Source organism: Phyllostomus discolor, chromosome 6 (assembly GCF_004126475.2).
Source record: "Phyllostomus discolor isolate MPI-MPIP mPhyDis1 chromosome 6, mPhyDis1.pri.v3, whole genome shotgun sequence".
In the NCBI taxonomy this organism is placed as follows: domain Eukaryota; kingdom Metazoa; phylum Chordata; class Mammalia; order Chiroptera; family Phyllostomidae; genus Phyllostomus; species Phyllostomus discolor.
The window spans coordinates 27,007,050-27,034,967 of NC_040908.2; the positions used below are offsets into that span (position 1 = coordinate 27,007,050).

General features: G+C 39.0%; 2 protein-coding genes across 7 annotated transcripts in view; one reads left to right on the forward strand and one right to left on the reverse strand.

Moving 5' to 3' along the window:
• Positions 1–13,734, reverse strand: part of PREPL (prolyl endopeptidase like) — a 35,693-nt gene extending 21,959 nt beyond the window's left edge. The window contains exons 1-4 of one of the 5 annotated variants that reach the window (XM_036027914.1): positions 13,340–13,683; positions 11,469–11,722; positions 1,542–1,664; positions 282–348 (exon numbers count right to left, since the gene is read on the reverse strand). In XM_036027914.1, coding sequence (XP_035883807.1) covers positions 282–348; positions 1,542–1,664; positions 11,469–11,687 — 409 coding nt within the window. In that variant the 5' untranslated portion in view covers positions 11,688–11,722; positions 13,340–13,683. Of the gene's footprint in view, positions 1–281; positions 349–1,541; positions 1,665–11,468; positions 11,995–13,339 lie in introns of all 5 variants that reach the window. The other 4 variants (XM_028515336.2, XM_028515334.2, XM_028515340.2 and 1 more) reach the window with 4 other exon arrangements.
• An 85-nt stretch (positions 13,735–13,819) lies between these two features.
• The window catches only part of CAMKMT (calmodulin-lysine N-methyltransferase), a 342,165-nt gene continuing 328,066 nt past the window's right edge, over positions 13,820–27,918 (forward strand). Inside the window, exons 1-2 of one of the 2 annotated variants that reach the window (XM_028517156.2) lie at positions 13,820–14,082; positions 22,026–22,198. In XM_028517156.2, coding sequence (XP_028372957.1) covers positions 13,945–14,082; positions 22,026–22,198 — 311 coding nt within the window. In that variant the 5' untranslated portion in view covers positions 13,820–13,944. The remainder of the gene's footprint in view (positions 14,083–22,025; positions 22,199–27,918) is intronic. The other variant, XM_036027915.1, reaches the window with a different exon arrangement.

The window sequence follows — 27,918 nt, forward strand, 5'->3', positions numbered from 1 at the left end:
TCTCTCTCTGTCTCTCAAACACAATGGAAAAATGTCCTTGAGTGAGAATTTAAAAAAAAAAAAAAAGGTTTGTACCTCCATTCTTCCTGTCAAAGCTTTTGAGTGTAGCTGTTAACTATATTTCACACAAACCCAGATATTAAAAACTAGCCCTTTTTAAAAAATTCAGAAGTAATCTAAAAAATATCTTCTATATCGTTGAGAATGTAATATAAAATTTCCTATGAAAAATGTGAAATCTGAAAAATCAGAGGATGTTAAAAGGAAAAACTGTGGTATACCTTCTTCATCTTTTGAACGAACCAAGCAGCAACCTTCTTGATAGTAAACAAAACCCCCATGTTTAACCTGACAATGAAAAGAATGAATGGTTTATTTAATAATAACAAATAACTTCGTAATTTAAGCATGATTTAATTAACTGTTGAATGGTCTGACTAGTCAAGATGAGGAAATGAGACCTTTCATCAAAGCAGACTCATTGAAGTTTATGAATGAACACATAAAAAATAGAAAATGGATCACTTTTTAAAACATAGTGGTTAAGAAATGGTTTTCATATGTTAACAATCACTGAACAATTTTCTTATACATAAATGTAAGAGGCAACAAAGAGAAGAACATAATAAAACCTATGTTGGTTCCCATGACTGTAGGATATGGCACTTTGGCTGTATTTTAAGGATTTCTGGTATCCCTGTAGTGAGATTCAATGAACAGAGATTCAATTAAGGTAATCCAAAACGATGCAGATGAGGAAACTGTGGCTCAGACTGGGCTGGAATCCCAGTCAGTAACTTCCTGAGATTCTTTCCTCTAACATGCGCTGTCACCACCAACTGCTCACGGTCTTGACTTAATTTTATACAGAGCATTGTGTCTTCTGTGGGGTGACAGGTATATACAATTTAAAATTGAGAGAATGAGTCATGCTCCTAATACCTACATATTAAATGCAATTGATTGATGATATGACTTGGGGTAGCTTAAGACACATTTATTACCTGCCCAATAGTGACATAATTTGGAATTTGTGTTTCTTCACCTACTGCTATTTCCACTCTACTATGTATGCAATTTTTGTTTGTTAAGTTGCGGTTCTATTTTCCAATCTTATTGAAAAATTTTTAACACGTATGTTTAATCTGTTTCAATTGAATATTTATGATTGTTAACCATAAAATGATCAAATATTTGGCTTTTATGATATACACTACTTAAAGTGTAGTGTAAATATAGCAAGCAAATACTTTTCAAATAATAAAGGAATATGACTTAGTTCCATTTGGACTTATTCTTCGAATTATTTTTAAACATCTAGAACAGAATTGTTTTTTTCCAAAACATAGAATTAACAAAATACAATTGGAAATTCATCTTGGTTCTGATCTTTATAATTTATTTTAAAGATTCCACTGTTTATTCTTTGTTCTTCAAGTTTTAAGCACCTTCTAAAGGCCAAATGCAGTCTAATTTTGATGTTGAATTGTGTCTATTGACCTGGTAATATCATATTTTTTAAAAAGTCATAAATATCCTACCTCTGCATTGATGATTTCATATTCTTCCTGTGGCTGTGTTTCTAATTTTGTTCTCACTTTTTCAAATGCATCCATGTTTTCTGAAAGGGATGTTTCGTTTTCTTGTTTAATTGGCGGAAAATCCTGTAAAAAGTTTTACTGGTATGATCATAATATTTCAAAGTTGAAGAGAAAAAAACCTTTGCTTTTAAAAGATAATTCTTATTTCCTTTTCATGCAAGTACTACAATGTTAGGTTTATATGTATCAAATAGTATGCCTTTCATAGGTCTTAAATGTTGATTTTCAAGTTCAGTAAGTAATCTCTCTTTCATTTAAAAATGTCAACAAAGAAAATGAGGTGGATACTTGATAGCTACACTATGAATTTAAATGGATAAATCCTTAAGATGCAGAATTATCACAAAGCACTGGAGAATGTTCAGAAATACTACAGAAAATTAAGCAGTAGCCCTGGCTGGTGTAGCTTAGTGGACTAAGTGCTGGCCTGTGAACCAAACCATCGCTGGTTTGATTCCCAGTCAGGGCACATGCCTAGGTTGTGGGCCAGGTCCCCAGTAGGGGGTGTGCGAGAGGCAACCACACATTGACGTTTCTCTCCCTTTCTTCCTTCCTTCCCCTCTGTCTAAAAATAAATAAATTCTTTAAAAAAAAAAAAGGACATTAAGCAGTAAAGGAAATCCTATCAATGTTTACATATTTAATTATCAGGCATGACAGGCACACACAAAAAGTCTCCTGAGCTTTATAAAGTACTAAAATAATTACTAACGGGAGGGAAATGTTAAGGGGAGAGGAAGACATGATTTTTATTAATAAGTGTTCACTCTTTATTCACAGCAAGAGTTATGGTAAGAAATTTGTTCTCCTTTGTATCTTCATTAGCCACAACTTTCTTCTCTCACGGGGCTAAGGAGTCCCCCAAATGGAACTGTTTATCTGATTAAAAGGTGAATTAATGCTTTATAAAACAGAGCTTCTCTTTGAGTTCAAGGGAAAAAAATAATATATTTGCCTTATAAAAGAAAGGACAAGAAAAAATAATGGGAAATCAGTGAACAGAACAGAGATACAGATGAAAACTAAAGAAGCACTCTATCTTATTGGGAGTGTCTAATAAGCTGAGAACTTCAGTTGACCTCCAGTTAGCACATAAACACTATATAAATTATTAAAATTTATATTAGGTAAAACACCAGTTGTCAGATAAAAAAAAAAAGAGTTCCATAATTCAACACTCCACAGGTTTGCCTTGTTTATGCAAAAGAACTGTAGCCAAGATTTCCAATGTCAACTTTCTGCCAAAGATGACAACTGTGCGGTGATCTGTGCCAGAGGGGCACTAAGCCTTTGGTAGGGACCTCCAACAGCTGGTAAATATTTACTGCACGAGTGTGTCCATGGTACTTCATCTGCGCTGCAGAGAACGCAGGCTATAAATATAGCTTATATTGTAAAGCATTTACAATCTAAAATTAAATGTACAAGTAAAATGGAAAAATCATCAAAACAAATTAAGTGGAAAGACAATCATTTTCAGAGTTTTTCCTCTAGAATTTCTGAGATGCTTTATGATTTGGATTAGAGTCAGAGGAGCAACAGTGGTTATGATATTCTAAATCACTGTCTGCGCTTCAGTCGTGTGATTAACATGCTCCCCAGGGGAGCTAAGGTGAGGAGAGCTTCGCTCTCAGTTTTAGGAAGGCGGCATGTGCAGGACCGCTCCATTAGAGGAAAAAAGCGGCACTCCCTTCCCACTGCAAAAACATTTTAGGAAGGAAAACTTACACATGAGAATGAAATATATAAATTCTTTATGGTAAAAATGTTTAACTCTCAAGACAGAAAAATGGCACTGTAAAAGATTACTAGACTGCTTTTAGTCAAGATGGTGCCAGGAATAAATGGCTAATTCCAAGTCTGAGGCACAGAGAGAACACGTAGGCTTAGGACATCTTCTGCCAGAGAGCAAGAAAATGCTCGAAGATTAACGGAGACTTGTCAAAAGGACACAAGGGCCAGTGTGAAGGGGTTCCTACTGGCCACATTTGGGACAACTTGAGCATCAAAAAGGATAGTGACTAATTAATTACGACACACTGAAAAAAATTCACAACAATTTGAAAACAAGCAAAAACCTCCCCACTAAACTAAAATAAAAAAATAAGAGGGTACAACAAAAAAGGAAACTCTTCTTTGTGGAATAATACTAGCTAGTAAAGGTAGAAAGTAATAGAATCAGAAAAATCATTAGCAAGCCCCAGTGAAAATAACTGATTAGGTTAAAGATCATTAGTGCTTGTTAAACTCATTAGGTGAAATTATGTTGGGTAATACAATATTTGCACAGTACCGAAGTATTACCCTACTGATTACTTAGCATTTGTGAAGGTGATATAACCCCTTTAACAATGGAGAGAACAGGCAGTAGATGTCTCCCTAACCGAAATGATCAAGTGGGGCATCATGAATAGTGGGACCATCTGACATTACGTGTCTCCTGATATAAAGCATTTCAACTTAAGAAGACAGAAGAGGAGAATAAACCTAAAGGGAATATAAGAAAGGAAAGAAAATTAATTTGTTTCAATGAAATTGATGAAAGAGAGGATCAACAGAATATAAAGTTGGTTCTTTGAAAAATGTACTGAAAAAAGACATGTATAGCAAAGCTGATTTAAAAAAGATATAAAGGACATTAGGGATGAAAAAGATGGCATAATTAGGGACAGAATAGAGGTTTTTAGAAAATCACAAAGTTCTTTATGCCAATACATTTGAGAACAGATAAAATGAATATTTTTTCAGAAAATAAACGAGTTACCAAAACTGACTCAAAAAACTGAAGAGCTGTATAAGCCAGTCACTATCAAAGAAATTGTATTGGCAATTAAATGTCCCCTTCTTAAGGGACAGCAAACCCGGATACTTTCAAAGATAGCTTTCTTGAATCTTCAAGGAACAGATAATCTTTTCATATGTTAACTATTAAAGAAAAAAATGCTTACTACTTAAAACTACTCCACTAAATTTTGTCAAGCAAATATAACCTGGTAAGAAAACTGGACAATGGCAATGTATGACAATTAAATATCAATCTTATAGTATAGATTTTAAAAACCTAAAATAAAATGATAAATCAATGTATTTTTTTAAAAGCACAAAACACCAGGGCACATGCCTGGGTTGCAGGTCATGACCCCCAGCAACCGCACATTGATGTTTCTTTCTCTCTTTCTCCCTCCCTTCCCTCTCTAAAAATAAATAAATAAAATCTTTTTAAAAAAGGGCACAAAACAAAAACAATAATTGTAATAATAAAACCCTATGTGACCAAGCAGGATTTATCTGAAGAGTGAAAGGATGGTTCATCAGAGAAATGTATCAACGTAATCTGACACAAATAAAGGAGCTCAATCTTAGGGCCATTCCAATCGATGCAGGGGGAAGAAAGAAAATAACACACTCCTTCAATTAGGAATAGTGAGAGGAACTTCCCCGACTTGATACATGGTCTCTGTATGGTTTGACCCAGGTGCACAGTGAACCTGTAATTAACACACCCAGTGTATTTGTATTAGTACACTCCTTATTTAGCATCTGTGAAACTTTTCAAGAATCTTCGTTACATTCATTTAAAATATCTAGTTATATTTACTATTTTATTACTCAAAAGTGATTGTAAAATAAAAGCAAGTAACTGTTTCCTTTGCTTCCTGCCTCCAATTCCTTTTCTCCCCCCTTCTCTGGAGTCCCATATGACTGCTGCCCTTCTCAGCCTACTGACTGCTCTTGTCCAAGTCCCTGGTGAGCACTGTAATGCCAAGCACAAGGTTAATTCTAGGGATTTACACCACTGGAGCTGTCAGCGTCATGGCACAGCTGATCGCCTCCTCCTCACTTGGCTTCCAGGACACCTCCCTCTCATTGTTTTGCTCCTATTTCACTGACCTTTCTGTACCTGGTTCCTACTCATCTCTTTGGGTTCTTAACATTTGCATGCCCTGGACCATTTTTTTTTTTAAAAATCTACAGTCTGCACTAATTCCCTTGGTGATCTCATCTAGCCCCATGACCTTAAATGCTATTTATATGCTGAAGACTCCCAAATTTCTATCTCTAGCCCAAGCCTTTCCTCTGAATAAGATGAACTTGTATACCCACTGACTTGTCTACTCAATATTCATACTCGGATGTCTAATAGGTATGTCAAAAAATGTCCAAAACTGAATTCCCAATCTCTCCATGTACCCTTCTCTTCACAGAACATCTGTTCTTCGGGCAGTCGTTCCTGTCTTCATAAATGATACCTGCCCTTCCAGCTACTTAGGCTTAAAAGCCTTGAAGTCTTCTTTGTATTTCTTCTCTCTTGTCACAACCACAAGACCTGCAAATCCTGCCAATTCTAGATTCAGGGTATATCCAGAATCTGACTACTTCTTACATTTGCACCGGTATTGCTCTGGTGGTACCAGTTTAATTGTGGCATATCATACCGCCACACAGCAGTTGTAATAAGTGAGCCAGACGTACCTGTTTTAGTGTGGAATCCCAAGTCCCAATGTTGAGCAAACAATCAAGTTATACAATTGTATTTTATTTATATAAAGTTTTCAAAACATGCAAAACAATACTATGTATCTTCTGTGGATACAAACACATGTACAATGCACATAAAAACATACCAGGAAAGAGTTTGAGGACACCCATCTCCACTGGGGAGGTCAAGTAGGAAATGTGAAGTACAAAGTAGTCTTTGAGTATTTCTTAGGGTAATTTTTTCTGGCTTTGTATTTATTTGTAATAATTTATAAAATAAGGTGTTATAAAAGAAAGGTAACGTGAATCAGGTTACCTGAGGTCTATTTCTGATTCATACACACACACACACACAAACACAGTTTTTACTTTATCTTGGTTCTATGCTTTAGTTTTTTCATTTGTAAGATGTAGCTCACACACTTCCTGATTTCAAAACTTACTAAAAAGCTATAGTAATATAGAGAACACTGGCCTAAGGATGGACGGACAGACAGACCAACAGGACAGAACTGCAAGTCCAGAAATAAACCCTTACATTTATGGTTAACAGATTTTCAACAGGGGTGCTAAGACGGTTCCATGGGAAAAGGTCTTTTCAGTAGACGGTGCTGGGATAACCGGACATCCACAGGCAAAAGAATAAGAGGAAGAAGAGAGCAATCACAAAACCCGGGTAGGTGACTTTACCAGAGGTCCAGGTGAAAGATGACCACATGATGATGGTAGAGATGGAGAAACATGGACAGATTCAATATATATATTTTGGAGGTTAATGCAGTTTCTAAAAGCATGTCAGACATGATGGCATACACAATTTGGATATGAACACTATTAGAAAGAACTAATACATCAGACTGATGATATACTGAATATCATTCCTTGGGATAAGACAAATTGAGTCAACTCAAATAGTTAAGTAAATAATAGCCTAGGTAGTATGGATATGGTAAAAAAAACATAAAGCTGTTTAGGATGCACCGTTAATAAATATGAATGCAGGGTCAAGGAACAGGAGGAACAGATGACGTTTCCCTGTGTTCCAGTTTGAACAATTGTGTATAGAGCAAAGGTACCAGACTCATTTTCACTGGGGGCCACATCAGCCTTGCAGTTGCCTTCCAAGGGCCCAATGTAACTTTAGGACTGTGTGAATGTAAACCACTCCTTAACAGCTAAGTGAGAGCTTGGGGCTGCTGCTGGGTAGGAACAAGGTGCCGGGCCGGACAAAACAAGGTGGAGGGCCGGATTCAGCCCGTGGGCCTTGTGTTTGCCACCTGTGGTATAGAGCAATGAGATAAAGAAGAGCTGAGCCGAGGGTGGACAAGTGAAGTTCAACTGTGGATGGTTTGTTTGACAAGTCAGGGAGATGTCCACCATGTGCAGCTCGAAGGGGAGTTAGGGGTGAAGACAACTGCTCTGGTACTTAAATCCACTGGAAAAGATAAAATTACTTAGGAAGAGAGAAAAAGGGGCCAGAAGTAAGCCCTGAGAAACTCCAAAATTAGAGGTCATATGAAAGAAAAGTTAGAAGAGGAGAATGAGGATTGCAGGGTAGGAAAAACCAGGTGTGGCCATGAGGCCAAAAGGGAGGGCAGGAATGGTCAAGAGCATCGTCTGCTGAGAGCCTGTAAGAGGACAGGGAAGTGTCTCCTGGGTTGAAATACGTCATGTCTTTGGTGGCACTGACAGAGGTGTTCATGGAGGGATGGGAGCCACACTCCAGCAGATTAAAGAGCAAATAGTGTGCAGAAATGACAAATAATGAAGTTGTACCTATAGGGTAGTCCCACTCTGTGAACTATTATAAAAAATTTATTGCAAGACTACACAATTTTTCCTTTCTGGCTTTCCTAACTTTTCTTTAAAAAATTTCCCTTTCTCCTTTCCTGGCAACATTTTCAACTTGTTAGTTAGAATCAGTGATTCCTACAAATCGCCAATCAGCAGTGCCAGTGAAGGAGATGTCTCTTTTCCAACCTAGAGAGACTACTACAGAACTGCTGATCTGTATTGTAGACACAGCCAATGGGCTGGTGTTTCTCAAGTACTTAGTCCTTCCTCTTTTCTTCCCTTATTTGGTTTTATTGTATCTCATTCAAACTATCATGACTGAAGATTTTAGAAAATATTTTTGTAATCAGAGCAGAGCCGGATGATGTGGCAGATAAATGTGGTTATCTAGTCTGATGCTAGTCTCTGAATATTACTAGCTGGTGCATGAGTAATGGATTAAGTTCATCTTGCCATCTGGATAATGTAAAAAAGGACAGCTAAGGTACTCGCCAATAAGAACTTCAAAATGAATGAATTCAATTAGGTTTAGGTCAGCAAAACTTGATCACTGATCATCATGAGTCTCTAGTTCCTAAATGTAGGTCCACTGTCAGTGGCAGGCTGGGAATTTCAAAATTACCCAAGGAACTTAAAAGAAAAACAAACCCTCAAGTCCAGCAACAACATAAAACAGACCCCCTCGGCTTCAGCCATGGAGAGTCTCACCCTGAAGATGTGGGGTGAGATCCAGGAATCTGCATTTATACAAAGTTCCTTGAGTCTTCTGATGGACAGCCAGAATGTAAAGTTGGTCCTAAAGAGCCCAAACATATAGGTGCTAATTTGTTTCTAATAAGGTATATGTATAGAAAGAAATTTGCACTTGGAGGACTTTTAGAGCAGTGGTCCCCAACCTTTTTGGCTCCAGAGACTGGTTTCGTGGAAGACAATTTTTCCACAGACCCAGAGAGTGGTGGGGAATGGTTTCAGGATGATTCAAGTGCATGACATTCAAGCTCACCTCCTGCTGTGTGGCCTGGTTCCTAACATACCAGTGGCCAAGGGGTTGGGGACCCCTATTTTAGGGAACACCAAGTTGAAACTCCTTCCCACCCTCCCACACCCCCCTCAGGCAGATTAGAGGCCTGGCTAGTTCCCAGACACATGAGTCATAGCCAGATCCTTTGCTTTTTGGCATTGCTATTATATGTGTTGTTCTTTAGTTACCTTATAAAAATTAGGTCTGTACTTTATGCAAATGTGTTTTAATTTTTCTACAGAAACTAATTACTTTCCTCCTTTACTGTACCCATAAGAGTGGACAAAGTTGGAACTGAGTAAATGTTTGCTGAAAGGAAATGTGCATTCTTGCCTACAGGTCTCTTCAGTTTCCCCAGGTCCCAGTGACGGTGCAGGACAGAGACCACGGCTTTTAGACCTTATCTCTTCTCATAGAAGGAATGGTTGACAAACAACATGTGAAAACAGGACCATTTTATTAGGCAAAAGAATTCCTAAAAGAGCCACTTTTCTTGAAGTTAACGGCTCAGGAGAGTTTCTAGGTGATAGGTATCTATGGAAGAGAATTAAAAAGTTTCTTCAGGGACAAGCGGAGGGAAAAAAATAGTCCGCTTCCTGCCTAGGGTGTGAACTAATCTCACAGCTGTCACTCTGATGGTTAACCCCTGTCTACTATTAATAAACTAAGACCTAAGATAAAAGCACAAGATGGTAAAATGTTTGAAACACATGCAAGATAAAATGATCTAAAGGTCTAAAATGTGTCCAATAGGTAAAATTTTAAAGTTTTTTTCTTTTAATATTTTACTTATTTTTTTAGAGATGGGAAGGAAGGGAGAAAGAGAGAGAGAGAGAGAGAAACATCAATGTGTGGTTGCCTCTCATGTGGCCCCCACTGGGGACCTGGCCTGCAACCTAGGTATGTGCCCTGACTGGGAATCGAACCAGCGATGCTTTGGTTCGCAGCCCGCGCTCAATCCACTGACCTATGCCAGCTAGGGGCTTAAAGTTTGTTTTTTAAAAGTAGGATAAAGTTGTTCATGTGTGTGCAGACACAAAAGGTAAGAATGAAATAAAAGGCATAAAGAATTTTCTGCATGAGTAAAGAAAGAATCAAAGTGCTAAACTCAGACGCTATGAAAAGAAAAAAAAATTGAAAGACTAAAAGGTAAGGAGTAAAAAGTCTACGGATTAACAGATAAGAAGTTAAAACCAAAAAACAAACAAAAAACACCATCACAAAACTTACAACAAATAAGTTAAGAGAAGAACATAAATTAAGTAAAAAACCAGATAAATAATGTAAAATAATATTAAAAAATCATTTTTAAAATTGGAAGAATCCATTCAAGTGTCCATCAATAGATGAATGGCTAATCAAAATGGGATATATACACATAATGGAATATTACTCAGCCATAAAAATGAATGAAGTTCTGATATATGCTTCAAAATGGATGAACTTTGAGAAGATTGTGTTAAGTGAAATAAGCCAAACACAGAAGGGTAATATTATGGTTCCCCTTATGTGAATTATCTAGAATAGGCAATTTCATAAAGATCAAGTACATTAAAGATTTTCAGGGGCTCAAAAATGGTAGGATATCACTTAATGGGTATATGTTTTGGGTGGTGATAGGGTTTAGGAAATAGATAGTGGTGATGGATATACAACATTGTGAATGTAATTAACGCCATTAAATGATACTTAAAATGGTTTAAATGGCAAATTTTATGTTATACATATTTTACCACAATAAAATATGAGGAAGTCAAAACAGAATAAGAAAAACCAGTATGCAACAAAACAATTAAAACCAGAGATAAAAATAATATGCTAAATATTAGAAGAATATCACCCCCAAATGTAATGTAAGGAACCTCAGGGCCATAACAAATCTGGGGTAAAAGAGGTAGGCCAAAGAGGCAGCAGCATAAACAAACAGTTTAATCTGAAACAAGTAGGATGCACGTAATTTACCATCCTAACCAAGGCACTTTTGAGAGGAAAGGGGGCACTATTTGTAATTACACAGGGACAACCAGTGTAGACCGGGACCGTCTCAGGCCAACCAGAATGTGGTTACTCTACATATAAGGGCAATTGGGTTCTCAAGGCTGAGGTCACGACTGACTGCAGCCTGGGATCTGGCCAGAGTACAGCAGTCTGAAAGCATCTTCCTAAATGACTCAGGTGGTCACACATGGAAGTCCTTTTGTCATTTTACACAGCAGTAACACACAAATACATGGCCTTTACTGAAGTTTATTAATTTGGTATTCAGAAAATAATGACTATAATATTAGACTTTATTAAGAGCTGTTATGATATTCAAGGAATTTTAGTAACCTGAATACTCAGAATTGTGCTGGTAGGTACAGTAAGGAATTTATACGGTGAATCATTACATAAATATTAAAAATATCTTTATATGTTACCTTAGAACTCTATAAATATATGTATATATTCTTTTATACTTATTTTGACTATAGACAATTGAGCCTGAACATTAAAAAAATGAAATTAAAATTAGTTTTAAACTAAAATTAATCTTAATGACCTACAAACAGGTAAACTTAAACAGTTCATACCTTACTTGAGAAGCTCCGACTTGGGATGTTTCTTGCTAACTCTGATATCTTGAGTTTATTCTGCAGACACTTGGTTAGGTGATATTTTTTCAACTTTATTCTACTGTAATAATGATCAGCGAAGGTACAGCGATTGAAATGCTGTTTCTGCATGCATTTCCCAAGGTGAGGAATACTATACTTCAACGCTCGGAGAAATAATCTGCTCTTCTGCTGCATGATAGCACAGTCCCTGGTTTATGCTCCCTTTGGGGCTGCCAGCATGAGTGATTTCATAGGTATGGTTATACGGTAGTGGGTACTCAGAGCATCTAAGATCCGAAGTTCTTATCCCTCCCCTTCCGGGCCATGCACCCCTCAGGTAATCAGTAACTGGGAACTCAGATTAAAATATCTGAAAACTTGTGTAAGTGAGAGTTTCATTCAAATCTTACTTCTTGACAGATGTGTCTAAACTGTTTCATTTGGAAAGTCAGTCCTATCAAGTCACACTATGCAGCACTGACTCTGGCACACATAGGGACAACTAAAAAACAAAACAAAACAAAAAAAACAAGACAGAAAACAAAAAAAAACAAAATAAAAATTTGCAAATAAGTACACAGACTTAATGGGGGGCATCTCAGGGACTCTGAGGGTTTTAAAAGGCAAAATGGCTTTGATCTTACATAATTGAGAACAGAGGTTGGTTAAGTGTGTACATGGGGGACAAACTGGAAGCCTAATTACTTAGCAAAAGTGGAGGAGGGGGGATTAATATATATTGAGTGCTTGCTATGTGCCAGATGCTTTTACATACTTTGTCTAAATTTAAACTCCATAAGGACCTGATCGAGTAGCTATTATGATGTTCATTCTACAGGTGAGCAAACTGTGGCTCTGAGAAGTTTGAGCAACTGCCCCATGTGACCTGGCCAGTAAGTAGTACAGCAAGAAGTCCAAAATGGTTTGGCTCCAAATCTTGGACCCCAGCGATTGGATTTCAACATTAAAAAGGCATTTAACTAAACAAATAAAATTACTTCAGGATGCACAAATAAAATGTGAGACCATCTCTGGTTTCTGTTGTGAAGTTGGTTTTTACTACCTCTTACTAACCTATCGAAGTAATTAAAACTAGTAAGTAGTTAGGAGTCACAGAGACCTGGATTAAGGTCTTCACTCGTGCACTTTCTTCCTGTGCCTCAGTTTCCTCATCTGCAAAACTGAGATAAGGGCATTATTTATCCTATGGAGTTGTTGTAAGTACCAAACGAGACAATTTAGGTTAAGATCTTAATAAAAGTGCCTGGCACGGAGTAACCACTCAATAAATGGTGACTACTATTATTAGGATAGAAAAAAATCTAGACATGTTGCAGCGTCGAATGTCATCGTGGAAGTATTCTACAAAACGCCCCTCGGTATCAAAGGCACAATACTGCGTCAGATTTACCACGGCTCTGATCCGCTACCACGCCAACGCCCCCGCCTCCATTAATGTCTGTGTCGCAGCAAAATAATGTGCGAGTGAGAATAGGGGATCAGTAGCCGACACTAGCAAAATAGAAACAAATAACCTAAATCACTATATCCATGTGGGCAGCCTCAATTCATCCATCCATCATCTGCAGGGACAAGGCACTATGCAAGGCTAAGGATGGGGGTGGGTGGATAAATGCGTGTTCCCGGGAGAAACTATTCGTTTTCCCGGCGAAACTCTCCACCAGGGATGAGGCGACTTGAGTGCGACAGGCAGGGGAATGCCATGTGCTGCGCAACGAAGGGACATTGGTCAAAAAGCGAGGAACAAGGGACTAAGGGGTGGCTGGGGATGGGGGGGAGAAAGGGAAAAAGGGTAGAGACCCCCAGCATATGCCACCCATACGTACGCAAATTCAAAGTCAGTCTGGCTCTGGACACCGAAAGAGTGAAGGCAGGCCGGCGATGAAGCTCAGAGGAGTAACCGACGTGCAACCTCCGTCGCGTCCAGCCGAGGTCTGCGTTCTGCAGCTTGCAGAATCACAACCTACCCAAAGATGGTTTGCAGCACGCCGATCTACGTAACGCCAATCCAGCACGAGCACTAAGCGGATTTCGCCATCTTTACTGTGGTCAAGAGAGGATTTTTCTTTTCTCCTGGGTTCTTAAACCCGCAAAAATATAATCCTTTTGGTTCTTTGCTAGTATTCCTAGCTCTATATGAGGTAGGGGAAAAGAAAACAAATAGAAACAGCGTCTTACTACCTCTGCCAAGGGTCCCTCCATCTCTGGTCTGCCCTCACTCAAGGTGGCCACCTGCAAAATGGTGCAATGACGCGAGCCGCGCGGGCCTGGTTGTCAAGGAGACCAGAAAACCGGAAATGCGGATTTCGGGAGGGCCTGGGCAGCCGGGAGGGAGGGTCGGCGTCACAGGTCCTGATAGGGAAGAAGTAGGCAGGTCCTGGCAGGGGAGAGTAGTGGTGGCGGCAGCTAGCGTACAGGTGGCTCCAGAGGGATGGAGTCTCGAGTCTCCGACGCTCTGGCCAGCGAGTCTGAGCGCGCCTCCGGAGAGGACAGAACACGCGGCGGCGCGGCTCCTGGGCGCGCAGGCTCCTCGTCCTTAGGAGCCACCCGATGGAAGCTCTTGCGGCAGGTAAGGCAGTGAGAACCATTTCGTTTCACCTTTGCCTCTGGCCACTCCCCTTTTGTGCGGAGAGAGCGACAGGAAGCTACTTAGTACTCACTCGCACAATTCTGTCCAGAGCCCCTTGCTTCGCCTAAGCGTCCCACGGAAAGAGAGGATTCACGTGGGGTTGTGCGGGGAAGGGGCATCCAACGCTGAGTTCCTGGGAAACTCAGAGCGAAGTAGAACATCCCTTTCTAGACATTTGTCTCATTGGGGGGACTATTCTTGCTAGAGGGCAATCGGTGGGACCGCCGCTCCCTACCCCTAACGTTTTTTCTTTCCTGCTTCTGTTGTACTTCCTTCCCTAAGTTTCTTCTACTTGCTTTTTAACTCCCAGCCTGATTGTAGCCCTAAGGCTGGCCCCTGCTTTGGAGATCGGCGTGGTTGACTGTTCGTGGGACTTTGACGTCGCACACGTTAGCTCTGTTTCTTCAGCAACAGCGGAGAGTGAAGGGAGTAGCTAGAGCTGCTCCCTCCTACCCCCCTTTCCCCCGCCAAGTGAAAGTTACACGCGTATCTTGAAGTTGGAAGTGATTGGCAAGATTCTCCCCGCCCAAGGTGCAATAGTTTGTTTAATGGAGGTTATCATCTCGAACTTAAAAGTTGCTGCTATTGGCTTATCAATCACTTCAGTCAAGTGCGGGTTTGACAGATTTCCAATTTGACATCACTAGCTCTTTCCAAATTGCTGGAAATGAAATCTGTTTATTGTTCTACGCTCCAGTGTTGTGTTTCTGCTTGAGGCTCCCTGCTGAAGATTTTACTCGAGGACACTTTGCATTTCCGATGTATTTCAAGAGGAGTTTCCCAGCTATTGCCACTTTACTTGAGATTGTGCAGGTGGTATTTTGGGGGTTACTTTGTTTGCAGTCACTTTGTTTGCAGAGTCACCTTTTCATACGGTGGCCTTCCAGTGCCGTCACGACGTAACTCAAAGATAATTTCTTTGCTGATGCTTTGAAGGTTGTTCCAGAGCTGGTTTTGGTATTGTTACAACTGGTATTGTGGAATAATAAAATGAGCGTCTTCAAATCATTATCATAGGAACTTTCTGTGGTGAAATAAACATTGATTAAAGTCCAATTATGAAAGTTGTAGATTAGCACCTTAACAATCAAATCTTATTGTGGTGACTTCAGTGATTTTTAGTATAACAAAACTCTAGTTGACTAGCACTTATGCTCATTCTGAATTGCTGTTTTCACGAGACACCTTTCAGCTGTGACTGCCACTTGAACTCCTCAAAGGCTTTGACATTTAATGTTCTGGTACCCATCTGTCCACTGCATAAAGTGTTTTTATTTTCTTTACTTAGTGAATGACTGTTTATCCTTCAGACCTCCATTTCAATCTCCTTTTTTGTGAATCCTCTCCTAACGACCCTGGACTAAATGGAGACCCTCTGCTCACTCTTTTGGTGGACCTCACATCACATTATTTTATGATTATTTGATCAGAGTCTATCTTTCTTACAAGAATGGGAGTTTTCTTGGGAAAAGATATTTTATGAATCTTCATCCTCTGCACCTAGCACAGGGCCTGGCTAGTTGGTTTTAGCTAGATATTGTCAATTCTTGTAGAAAGACTTAGAGTAAGGAGTCTTTAAGTGGCCCATAGCACCTAGTTCTCAGTGTATTGTATCAGCTAGCTGTTGCTGAATAACAAGCAACGGCAGCATCACAGTGGCATACCACAACAAGCATTTATTCTGTCTGTGCATCTGTGGGCCACCTGGGAGTTAACTGGCATAGGCTGTAATCAGCTGAGTGGCTCTATGCCACATTTTTGGTCCACATGGCTTTCATCCCTTGGGCCAGTTGACCGGTGTGTACTCACAGTGAGGGCAGAGGTGTAAGAGAGCAAACCTGACCACTAAGGTCAAGGGGCAGAGAAATATACTCCTTCCTTGGATGGGGCAAGGGGACAAGAGACTGTTTTTCTATAATAATAATCTACTCTGTATTTCAAACATTTTTAGGCTCTTAATAAATATATTTCTAATGTGGATCCTGGCTGGCAGGATCTGTGTGTTGTGGCCATGAGAGACAAATTCAGATGGACTGCAGAAGTCCTGTGGAGAAAAAGGGATGGCATGGCCGTTCTCTAAGTGAGAGAGAGAGAGGGCCCTGGCCCCTGCCTGGACAGGCTTTTATTGCTTTTTTGGTTACATTACATTGAGGATGACCCTCACTCACTATGCACAGGTTCTCTGTAGGTGATTACCTTTTATAGATAACAAAGGAGAGAATGTTGCTCATTACTTCAAAGAGAAGCATGTTACAGACCAAGGGGAAAAGTGGTTGAACTGGTTACACTCCATACTTGGGAGGTTTAGCTCAGATTTTAGTAAGTTATAGTAAGTACTTGCTGCCTCAATTCAGGGTGAGGGAGTTTTAACAGAGGCACGTCTCATAGCAGCCTAAGTACAATGCAGGCCTGATTCTTCACGGGACAACCTATCCATGGGTGTGGGTCCTGTGTGCCAACTCGCTCCCCACTGGCCTTTCCTGATTCCCACACCACACGAAACGGTTCCCTATATATTTCAAATGAATGGACCACTGTATATACATCCAAACTGGAGAACTGAGGAGTCTAAACAGTGCTAGGATATGCAGCTTTCTTTCTCTTTCCTAGGGGACATCTTCATGATATCTGCTTATCTCTGCTTGTTTTGTCCCTTGCGGTTCTGGTTTTCATTACCCCATAGAGCTCCGGTGCTATCTCATGACCCTTCACTTTAATGGTTCAGTATCTCCTGTTTTATAATTAACATTTTTTTAATATTATATATTTACTTTCTCTTTATTTTATTTATTTTATTTTTTTATTTTTTATTTTTTAAGATTTTATTCATCCATTTTTAGGGAGGGAAGGGGGGGGAAGAGAGAGAGAGAGAGAGAGAGAGAGAGAGAGAGGTAGATAGATATCAATGTGCGGTTGCTGGGGGTTATGGCCTGCAACCCAGGAATGTACCCTGGCTGGGAATCAAACCTGGGACACTTTAGTTCCCAGCCCGCGCTCAATCTACCGAGCTATGCCAGCCAGGTATAATTAACATTTTTGAGAGAAAACCCGGGTGGCCTAATACATTATTGGATACCAGACCACACGGTAATGTACCGACTTTTGAGTCTAGGGCCCACTTTCATCAGACGAGGTTTGGAAGTCTGTGGATCAGTAATAATACAGGCTGCGGATAATGTTCTAATTTCCTCTTTATTGGGTCTCATTACCTGATGGCAAAGATGGCTGTTGGCAATTACAGACGTTTATCATCCAGCAAGCCAGTGACCCAGAAGAAATGACCCTTTTCTCCAACACCCAAATTATTTACTCCAAATGACTCTGATATGCCAATGTTGACCGGTTGCTGTGCCCAGGAAAATGGGGTACTTTGGCTAACCTGGATCATCAGCCCATGGAGGTCAGGGAAGAGCACAACCCCACCATTATTACACAAAATGAGGGAGGAGCAGTTCCTCAGAGTAAGGGATGTAGGGCGGATGAAAAGTAGCGGTGACCATTGCATGTTTGCAGATACCTACCAAACAAATCATGTAGCCTAGAAGTCTGAATGCTTGGCAGAAGAATCTGATTAATGGAATAGTTCACAGCACAATTTATTTATTTGTTATTATTATTTTTTACCTTGTTTGAAACTAGCCCACATGCTACGGAGCTGTGAGGCCAGCTGCAGTGTTACTTTTCCATCCTTACGACCACCATGGGAAAGGGAACCGGAGGGTTCACAGCACAATTTAAATGAAAGCAGGGTGCTCTGTGTTTGAGACCATCAGTGCTGAAACAGACAGTGTGCTTCCTGGACTAGAATTCAATAACAACGTGATTTTAGGCCCAGATCTGCCCTTAATTATTTGTATGGTTATGAGCAACCTCTTTGGACCCCAGTTTTCTCATTTGTAAATAAGGAAATGGGACTAGATTTCTTTAAAACCTCTTCTACCTCTGATCGTTTTAAAGCTGAATTACTCTCCAGGGTTAGAAATCATTCATTTTCTATTTTCAAATCCTGTTTTAATTTTGTAACAAAGGATTTGGTTGATTTGTTCTGAACCCTAAAAAGCAAATGACGACTTCCAGTCAAGATGGCAGCACAGGCAGCCATGGCTTGCCTCTTTGCACAACATCAAAATTACAGTGAAATATAAAACAACCAACACTCAGAACCATCAGAAATAAAAAACCTGAGGCAGTTTCCAGAATCACACCACTTATGTAGCAGCTCTGGTGACTAGCTGCTGCCAGAACTAAAGACTCCAGATGTGCACCTTACCTGCTGAATCTCTGTTTGCAGAGGTACGGTACTCCTCCTGCCCTCATTCTCTATTAAATTAGAGTGAACATCCCGACCTCTGCTAAAGGTGCTGTAGAAGAACAAAGTGTCTTTATAACTATTCTTACTAATAGAAGTTGCAGTTACTACTAGCTTTTCAAATTTTATGCTAGTGCATCTAACTAGCTAAACTAAAATCACAGATTTGCAAATCTGCCATGGATTCTGGCAAATGTAGTCTTTAATTTATAATATAGCTTTATAATATAGGTAGGTATCTTAGAAGGATGTTGGAATGGATGTTTGATGTCTGTCTTCCGTATTCTCCACAAGCAGAGGCTTTAAGAGTTTATGCTCTGTAGTCACACTATCTAGATCTGAATCCTGGATTCACCTCTTAAGAGCTCTCCGATTGAACAAATGAACAATTCAATCCCTTTTCATCAGTTTCCTCTGTCACAAAGTTTTTATACCACAGGGTTACTTAAGGATTTAAAGAAGAATGTGGTGAGATTTGCATTAATTCTTACTTAGACCATTGATGTAATTTGCTGGTGAGCAAGCTAGACCTGGAGTTTTCTTTGTGGTAAGATTTTTATTTATATATTCTATTTTAAGAATAGTTTGAGACTATTTACACTTTCTGTTTCTTCTTATATCAACTTTGGTAGTTGTATTTTTCTAGGAATTTGTTCATTTTTTTCTAATTTTCAAAGTTAGTTTTTGTAATATCCCTTTGCTATTTTTAATGCCTATAGTATGTATAATAATCTTCCTATGTTATGTTGATACTTATACCTTTGTTCTTTTGTTCATATTAGCCTCATCGAGGATTTAGTAGTTTTATTTAATCTTTTCAGTGAATCAATTTTTGGTGTTGTTAATTCTCCCTGCTGTGTTTGTTTTCTACTTAATTAACTTCTATTCTTTTGGAGACTTAATTTTCTTCTTCTTCTAAATTTGCAATGGATGCTTAGTTTATTGATTTTCAGCCCTTCTATAAATTTCCCTCTAAGCATGAATTTAGCTACATTTTATATGTTTTGAAATGTATTTTTATTATCATTTAGTTCAAAAATACTTTCTAATTACCATTGTGCTTTCTTTCCCTTTTTTGGTATGCAGGTTATTTAGAAGCATATTGCTTACTTTCTAAATATATTTGTAGTTTTATGTTTTTTTAGTTATGTTTTACTCATTTACGACTGTTAGGTTGTTTTATATCTTTAAGCAACTTTCTATTTTGGGAAACATCAAACATACACAAAATTAGAGAGAATGGTTTAGTCATCACTCATGTATCCATCAACTTCAACAATTTTTAGCTTCTGACCAACTTTGTTTCATCTCTATTTTCTCATTATATTCCCAACCCTAATTATTTTGCAGTAAATTTCAGATATCATGGCAGTTTTTTTTGTAAATATTTCAGTATGTATTTATATAAGATGACATTTAAAAACATAATTAAAATGCCATATCACACCCAGAATAACCCCTCGATGTCATGGGACATCTGGTTGGTTTTAATAATTTCCCCTTTATCTCATAATTTTTCTTTACAATTAGATTATTTTGAAACAGGATCAAAATAAGGTTCCAACATTGTTATTGGTTGATATGTTATTGGTTGACTTTTTAATCTAAATGTTCCTTCTGTATGTTTCTTTTTCAACCCTTGTCTTTAATTTACTGAAGAAACTGGGATTTTTGTCTTGTAGAGTTTCCCATAATTTGAATTTTGCTGAATTGCATTTGATGATTATGCTTAATGTGTTCCTACCTCCCTGTATTTCCTACAAGATATAGAAACTCAGATTCAGATCTGATGTTTTTTTTGGTTTGGTTGATCAAGGTGATGGTGTTGTGTACTTTCATCAGTAATCACAGGGATGTCTGGTTATTTCTCTTCCTGATGGCGGTTGCCTAGGTTCAAGAGTTCATGAGAGGGTTGAATATGGTGATATTCTAATTCTGTAATTCCTTCTTCATTTATTACTTGGAAATGTCCCTTGATCTTCTCTTTGGACTCTCAGTGGCAGTTCATATAGGAAAGACAGAGAAGTACTCGATTCTCTCCAGGACTGATTTTCAAAGTGATATGTTGGTTCTCTAGCACCCTTCCATGGTCATCATCAAGGCATTTGGAAAAATACCTTTATGAACTAATGTGCTTCAATTCTAATGCGTTTGTTACTGTTGTTAATACTCACCCTGGCCCGTCTTTGGCCAATGGCCCTTATTCAAATTGGCTCCAGAATATTATTAATATTCCCCTTAATTTTGTGTGGCTTTCTTGTTTACTTGTGTAGGATGTTTCAGGCTCATCGTATATCCCTACAGTTCCTGCCATCTTACACCCAACCCGATGGGTTTGCCCCTTGCGGTACTCTCTTCAAGAACTAGATGTTCTTGTTAGGGAGTTTTATTTCTTGCGGCAAGTAAAGAAGATGAGGGGTTCACATCCGAGCTCTGTGTCTGTGAAGAGAGGCTTAGCTATTGCTTACAGGGACTATCTGGCTAATTACATGTTGGTTTTTTTTCTTTGCATTTGGCTAAACTTATCCTTGGGTTGTAGTCCAGCTCATCAAGTTAACAACTGAGCCTGAAAAATACTGTTACATTTTAACATTAAACAAGAACATTATTTAGTAAGAACCACCCTGACCTTGAGACCCTTGTCCTATCTAACATTTTCCCTAAGGGACCTTACTCTGTTTTAATTGAAAATAGTGTTTAGAGACAGAACCTTGTGTTTATTGCTTCTAGTTGGTCACTGTTTCTAGACTTTTTCAATGATCAGGTGTAGGAAAGATATGTATAGGTTTTTAAAAAATGAAATCAGTCCTGGTTGGTGTGGCTCGGTTGGTGTGGCTCAGTTGGTTGAAGGCTCTATTCCCAGTAAGGGCACATACCCAGGTTGCAGGTTTGATCCCTGGTCAGGGTGCATATGGGAGGCAACCAGTCAATGTTTCTCTCTTGCATCAATGTTTGTTTCTCTCTTTTCCTTCCTCTCTCTCTAAAATCAATGAACATATTTTTAGAAAATGAAATCATTAGTTTCTGTTATACTTTATTCAGATTCAGAGGCACAGGGTTTTACTTATCCTCATTAATCTTATAGCTGTATCTCCTTTCTCCCATACTTAAAAACCCAGTTTCAATGATATCAACAAAGTTACTCATTTACCTTACAATACAAGCACGCACATACACCCCCATGCACAGGGACGGGCTCAGATGCTTCTGCTTATGTTGTAAGCTTCAGAATTCAGTCTGTACTCCTCCCTCTGCAAGCTGTCACAGGTGTGCCCTCTGCTCAGCTCTTCCTTTTGGAATTGACAAATGTCCTGCAATAAAAGTGGACAGGCTCACCTCTGTACATTTAACTCCTTTTAAAGGTATTAGACTGGTGTATCTTCATGGTCTTCTTTGCTCTCTGATACCTTCAAGTAATGTTTTAAAATTGTTTATCTTTTCTAGTTGTCTTCAGTAAAAAGTTGCTCTGAATTTTCTAATAGTCTATTATTGGAAATAAAAGTCCCCTTACCACTTAAACTTTGAACACTTATGTGTGTATAATGTGACCACAATATTTGGTTTTATTTCAAAGGTTCTGAAGCAGAAACACCTGGATGATTGTCTGCGACATGTATCTGTAAGAAGATTTGAATCATTCAATCTGTTTTCAGTAACAGACGACACGAAAAGGGAAGCCGAAGAGGAATTTGGTGCATGGGTCCAGTACACAAGTGTCTTCTACCCAGAACACAGTATTTCCTTAAGGTAAAAATCACTGTCGTTAAATATTTTTTAAAAAAGCATTTTTCTCTTAGAGAAACAATAATAACCTCATTGTTCATTCTGTTGCATTTGCAGGCAATCTTTATCAGAATTTAGGTTTTGTAACTTTGTGTTAGGAATTCCTGCTGCTTTAACTGGGTCTCGTTGTATTCTCAGAACTAAAGAAAAAAAACTCTTAGAAATGTGGTGGCAGTTGAGGATAAACTGTGTTGCAAATCAAAGGGTTCATTTAACCATTCTCTCATAGCGTTTGGTTATGACAAAAAGCCAAGTTCTTTGTGAGGCAAGGAAGGCTGGCTGAAAGTGAAAACAGGATTTTTCTAAACTACCCTTGAAGTAGTAGTTTTCTAAAAAATCAAGCTTTGGTATTTATCCCATTCATGTTTTGTCACTTTCAGTTAAAAGAATCTTAAGAATAGGAGGAGAAAATTTAGCTGAAAACACCGATATTGTGAGAAGCCTGCAGACTGTTCTTTAAAAATCACTAGAAAACAGACAAAGGAGTCGCAAACTGAAGTGACAAGACACCAGCTTCACTGAATCACTCTTCCCTACAGCTACAGTCTCTCGTGTTGTGGTGTTACTGTAGGTGTTTGATATCATGAAATCTACCTTTTTTTTTTTTTGACAAGATTTCATATTTTGGGAGGAGCACATTTACAGTAACTGTAAGAAGAGCAAAAAACATTTTAAGTGGCAATGTGACTGAATAAGGTTTAGAAAAGGCTAGGAATAATTTTAGAAAAAATGTTCTCCCAAAGGATGTCTATTTATAGTATATATTTCTTCAACTACTTTTGTTTAAAATATCTTAGCTTTAAAAGACACCAGAATAGCTAAACTTTGGGATTTGAATACAAATTGAGTAGGGAGAGCAGGGAAGAAAAAATAGGATTTGGTTTCATAATACTGCTTTATTGAACATTTCAAATGAAAGATAAAAAACTTTTGGACTTCTTAGCTTGCTTGTGTATTCTTTCTGAGATTCCATTTAGAATGCCTCAACTGCCTCATATTGTAATGGAGATAATTAGTTTAGTTCCTGGTTAAGAAAGAAGGAAAAATTCATTAGGTACTTAGTCTGAGCCAGGTACAGAATTAGATGCTTTGATGTATTCTAATTAATGGAATCCTTATAATAACTCTGGGAAGTAGAAATAAAGATAATTAAACTATTGGAAGATAGTACGTGTAAGGGAATTAAAGAGAAGGAAAACAGAGAGATCTAGCAGGGGTCTTCACGTACAAAGTTCTAAAATGTATCTTCTACGTCCACTGGTCACAAGAGGGGATAAGTGTGAACTGGGCCAAGAATAATTTCCTGATATCTTCAAGGCCCTGGTGAGCATTGCTGCAGAGCACGTGGAATCTGTTGTCCTTGAGAACTTTCAAAACAAGACATGGTTCTCCATCTCATGGACAGAGATGACCTGGGTGTACCCGGAAGCCCGGCTGCAGTGTACACTGAGACTCCTCTGCAGTGAGTTGTTTATGGTTTATCCATTTTTGAAAGAATAAACGTAGGCGTGTCTATATAATAAGACATTAATCCGTTTATGGAGAGAAGACAGGTGACTGCTAAAAATTTTCCCAAATAGCTTAAAACATACAGAATTCTAGAGCTAAACACGATCTTAGGGTACATTTAAAAAAATCGTAACAACATTAATAATGGCTGACTATTTATTGAGTACCTACTGTGTGACACGCACTGTTGTGAATGGTTTACATGAATTAGTTTATTTTAATCTGCTCAACACCTTATAAGGTGAATGCTGTTATTATCCTCACTTTACAGAAGAGGAAACCGAGGCCCAGAGAGGCAAACAGCTCAACTGAGGTCACACACAGCTAATAATGGCTTGTGCCTCTGTTCAAACCCCGGTGGTCTAGGTCCACAGCCTGTACTTTTAAACATCTTTATTTTGAAATAATTACAGATTCTCAAGAATTTACAGAAGGAGTACAAGGAGTACCATGCACTTTCACCCAACTTCACTTCCACACATCCTGCCTCTTGTGAGGCAGGCACACGTCCATGTATTCATTCTGCAGATGGACTGAGGCCTGGCACGGCCCATGTCCACCTTGACTGTCCTGAGCATTCCATTTCTCGCTCCATGATTCCGTTACTGTGTGGGAGGTTGCAAACATTACTGAAACTGCTTAGGCAGGGGAGGATTTCTGCCAAGGCTAATTCATTCCATTCCATTGCCAGTTTCATTTGTGTTGGTTTCTTATGGTTACAGCTTTTCCTTGTTTCCTGTTATCTTCTAAACCCGACCTCCACTCCTGTTCCTTTGATATCTCACATCAACTCTTCTCAACATGTTTCCATAACATTTCTTTAGAAACCTTTAACTATTTTTAAAACAGATTTTGTTTATTTATTGTTAGAGAGAGGGGATGGTGGGTGAAAAAGAGGGAGAGAAACATCAATGTGAGAGAGAAACATCAATCGGTTGCCTCTCGTATATGACACCCCAACCAGGGACCGAACCTGCAACCCAGGCATGTGCCCTGACCGGGAATTGAACTGGCAACCTTTTCCTTCATAAGAGGACATCCATCCAACTGAACTACACTGGTCGGGGCTAGCTACATTTGTCTGTTGTCTTCAGTATTATTTGAATTGTGTTATTTAAAATTGTGAAAAGGTTTGTTTTTATATTTATATTTTTTAGAGAGTTTTTACAAGAGTCTATTTGATCCCAGATTGCAGCAACTGGGGGAAAGCAAGGTCTAAAAGGCCTCCAAGCAGTGACGAGTTTGCAGAAAATCACTTGCACTCGCCAGAAGCAGTGGTTTAGAAAGCAGTTTTGAAATGCAGCGCCATCATCTTCCTCTGTGTCTTTTAAGTTTGTTAAATCAACACTATGGAATGAATGGTTTTAAATAAATTCAAATCAATAAATATTTAATAGTGCTGTCTATGTAGGTAAACAAAGAGAAATATAAGATATACTGTCCTCAAGGAGCTTAAATATGTGAAAAGTTAAATAATAAAATAAATAAGGAAAGCTAACCATCTATTCTAAGAACTATCCACAGGCAGTGCAAACCTAATTAACCAAATGAGTGGAACGCTTCACACATATTAAGAGTTTAGAGTTAGGAGTGATTTTTGGAAGGCCTTGAGGAGCAGCATTTTAAACTGGATCTAAAGTGTTTAGAAGTTCTAGGAGAAAGGGAGAAATCATTCCTGATGAGGGCAGAGGCACCAGAAAATACACAGGAGTGAGAAGGTGCAAGGCAGAATCGTCAGAGGCCACTGAGAAAGCCACCCGGCCTCTGCGGGGAGGAATGGTGGTCAGCACATGCTGCAAGGTGGATCTGCTCCCGGTTCTAATAAAGGGCTGAGCATTCGGGATGTTTTGTTCCTCACAGATCAGAAATGTAAACCTCCTTTTCACTGTCTCGGCTCTTGTCACCTAAGACAGCGGTGTCAAACTCATTTTCACCGGGGGCCACATCAGCCTCGCTGTTGCCTTCAAAGGGCCGAATGTAACTTTAGCACTGTATAAATGTAGCCATTCCCTAACAGTTAAGTGAGAGCTCAGCGCTGTCACTGGGTAGGAACAAGGTGCCGGGCTGGATAAAACAAGGTGGAGGGCCGGAATCAGCCCGCGGGCCTTGTGTTTGCCACCTGTGTCCTAAGAGCATCTGCCACAGTTCAACGGAGATGATGTGTATATGGTGATTAATACTTACCAATACTTTTATTAGTCTTGCCTTCTTAAAATTTCCCTGTATATTGCTTTCTGCTCCTTTAAAGTTTTATTAGACTTAAAATCAATGCCCTAATTGAGTAAATATTTAGATATTTGTGAATTCAAAGTACATAGTTGTATCTTTTTCTATTATTAAAAGGTACATAAGCAGTGGTGCCTATTAAAACATTGACCATTATTTTCTGTCAGCTTTCCATGATGATGCTTAAAATGAAGGAATAAAGAATTTCCCTTGGTGACTTTTCATCAGAAGCAAAAGTCTGGACAAAGTAAATGTTAGGTCATGAAATCCCCAAGATCACTGATTTTCTGTATATCTGAGGGTGGTTGACTCTCTGTTTCGAAGTGACTGTAGAGAACTAGGAAATCAAAATCTAGGGCGTGGCTTGTACTTATTCCTTGTCAAAGTCTTCCCGTTTTTCTGGTGCTTTATTGCTTCAAACTTGCTATTAGATAGATGCATGTCTAAAAAACTAGTATGTCCTAGAAGATGTTTGTACTGAAAATCTTCCATTAAAAATTCCTTCTCCCAGTCTATCATTGTATAGCATTTACTCTATAGAATACTACAAATTGTTCCCCACCCCCCATATTTCAACTTATTTTCAGTGCAGAAGCAATTTACATATTCTGGAAGGTTGAAATACGTCAATTATATTTGGAACCATAGAATTGCCGGGATTATTCATTTATAAATGTGTACATGGGTTAGGTATAGAAAAAGCTGAGAGGCTTGAACTGTCCTCCTTTCTTTGAATAAGACTACTGTTGCTATGGTAATTGCTGAATTAGAAGCCTCTTGACTTTGGCTTGTCCTGGGAGCGTAGAATGGGCAAGAAGTCAAGAATGACTTTGTCTTTGTGGTGCATCTTTCGAGTACAATCGGACAAATGCACTGCAGCGCGAGCATGTATTGCGTCTCTAGGGAAAGGGAAAACTTAGACAAACCCTCAACCCACTGAATTTAGTAAGTGTTCTGGGAGTGCTCAGTAAATAAGAACCAGTGATGGGAATGGCACGCTTATGATATCAGACGGATGGCAGGTTACCCTTAATGCGTGGGTATCGTAGACACCCACGAGAAGCCTGGCAAGGCTGTCATCTGAGGCAGATGTGACCACTGAACTCATATTTAAAATGTATAGTGTGAATCGTGAGAAAGACGATTCCTACTAAAAGGGGCTGCTGGTGGCTAACTGGGCACATGTTAAATAAAAAACAAAATATAGCATGGCAGCCCTTATTACATAGGGGCCTCTCACACCCGCCAGGCAGAAGCCTGCCCTGAACCACCTCCCTCCGCATGGAACCGCCCGCGCACACCGTGTTTCTGCCCTCTGAGCCAGCCCTTGCAGAAGAGTTCCCAGAACCCCATTTCAAACACAGATCAGACTTTTAGCACCATCACACAATGACTCTGTATCTTCTCTACGCATGCAGGATTCTAGGCGTAGGTGAGGTTATGCCTGCTAACGTGGCAAACTACATGTGAGACGAGAGAAAAAGGGAACAAAGTATTGAGCATCTCAGCTACAAGATGAAGCTATTAAAATGATCAGCAATACAGCATAATACTCAAAAAACCTTTTTCTAAATGTGAAAGCAACATATGGTTCCTTCAAGAAAAACTTCTCATAATCCTGTCATGCAGAGCTAACCATAGTTAATACTTCAGAGCCTTCAGATTTTATGCTGTGCTTGTATGCCTGTCATTAAATAACTGAAAGCATTGTCCATGCTCTTTTGCACCTCGTGTTTTTTCATTTAATGTATTACAAACAGTTTCCCACATCATTAAGTATTCTTCCCCAATACGATTTTAATGGCTGCCAAGTAGTCCAATGACTGCACCGTGATATACTGAACCAACGCTTTATGTTGGATTTTTACATTATACTCAGTTTTGTGCTGTTCTGCATGTTGCTGCTGTGAACATCTTATAGAAGCATCAGTGAACCCATTTCTTATGAT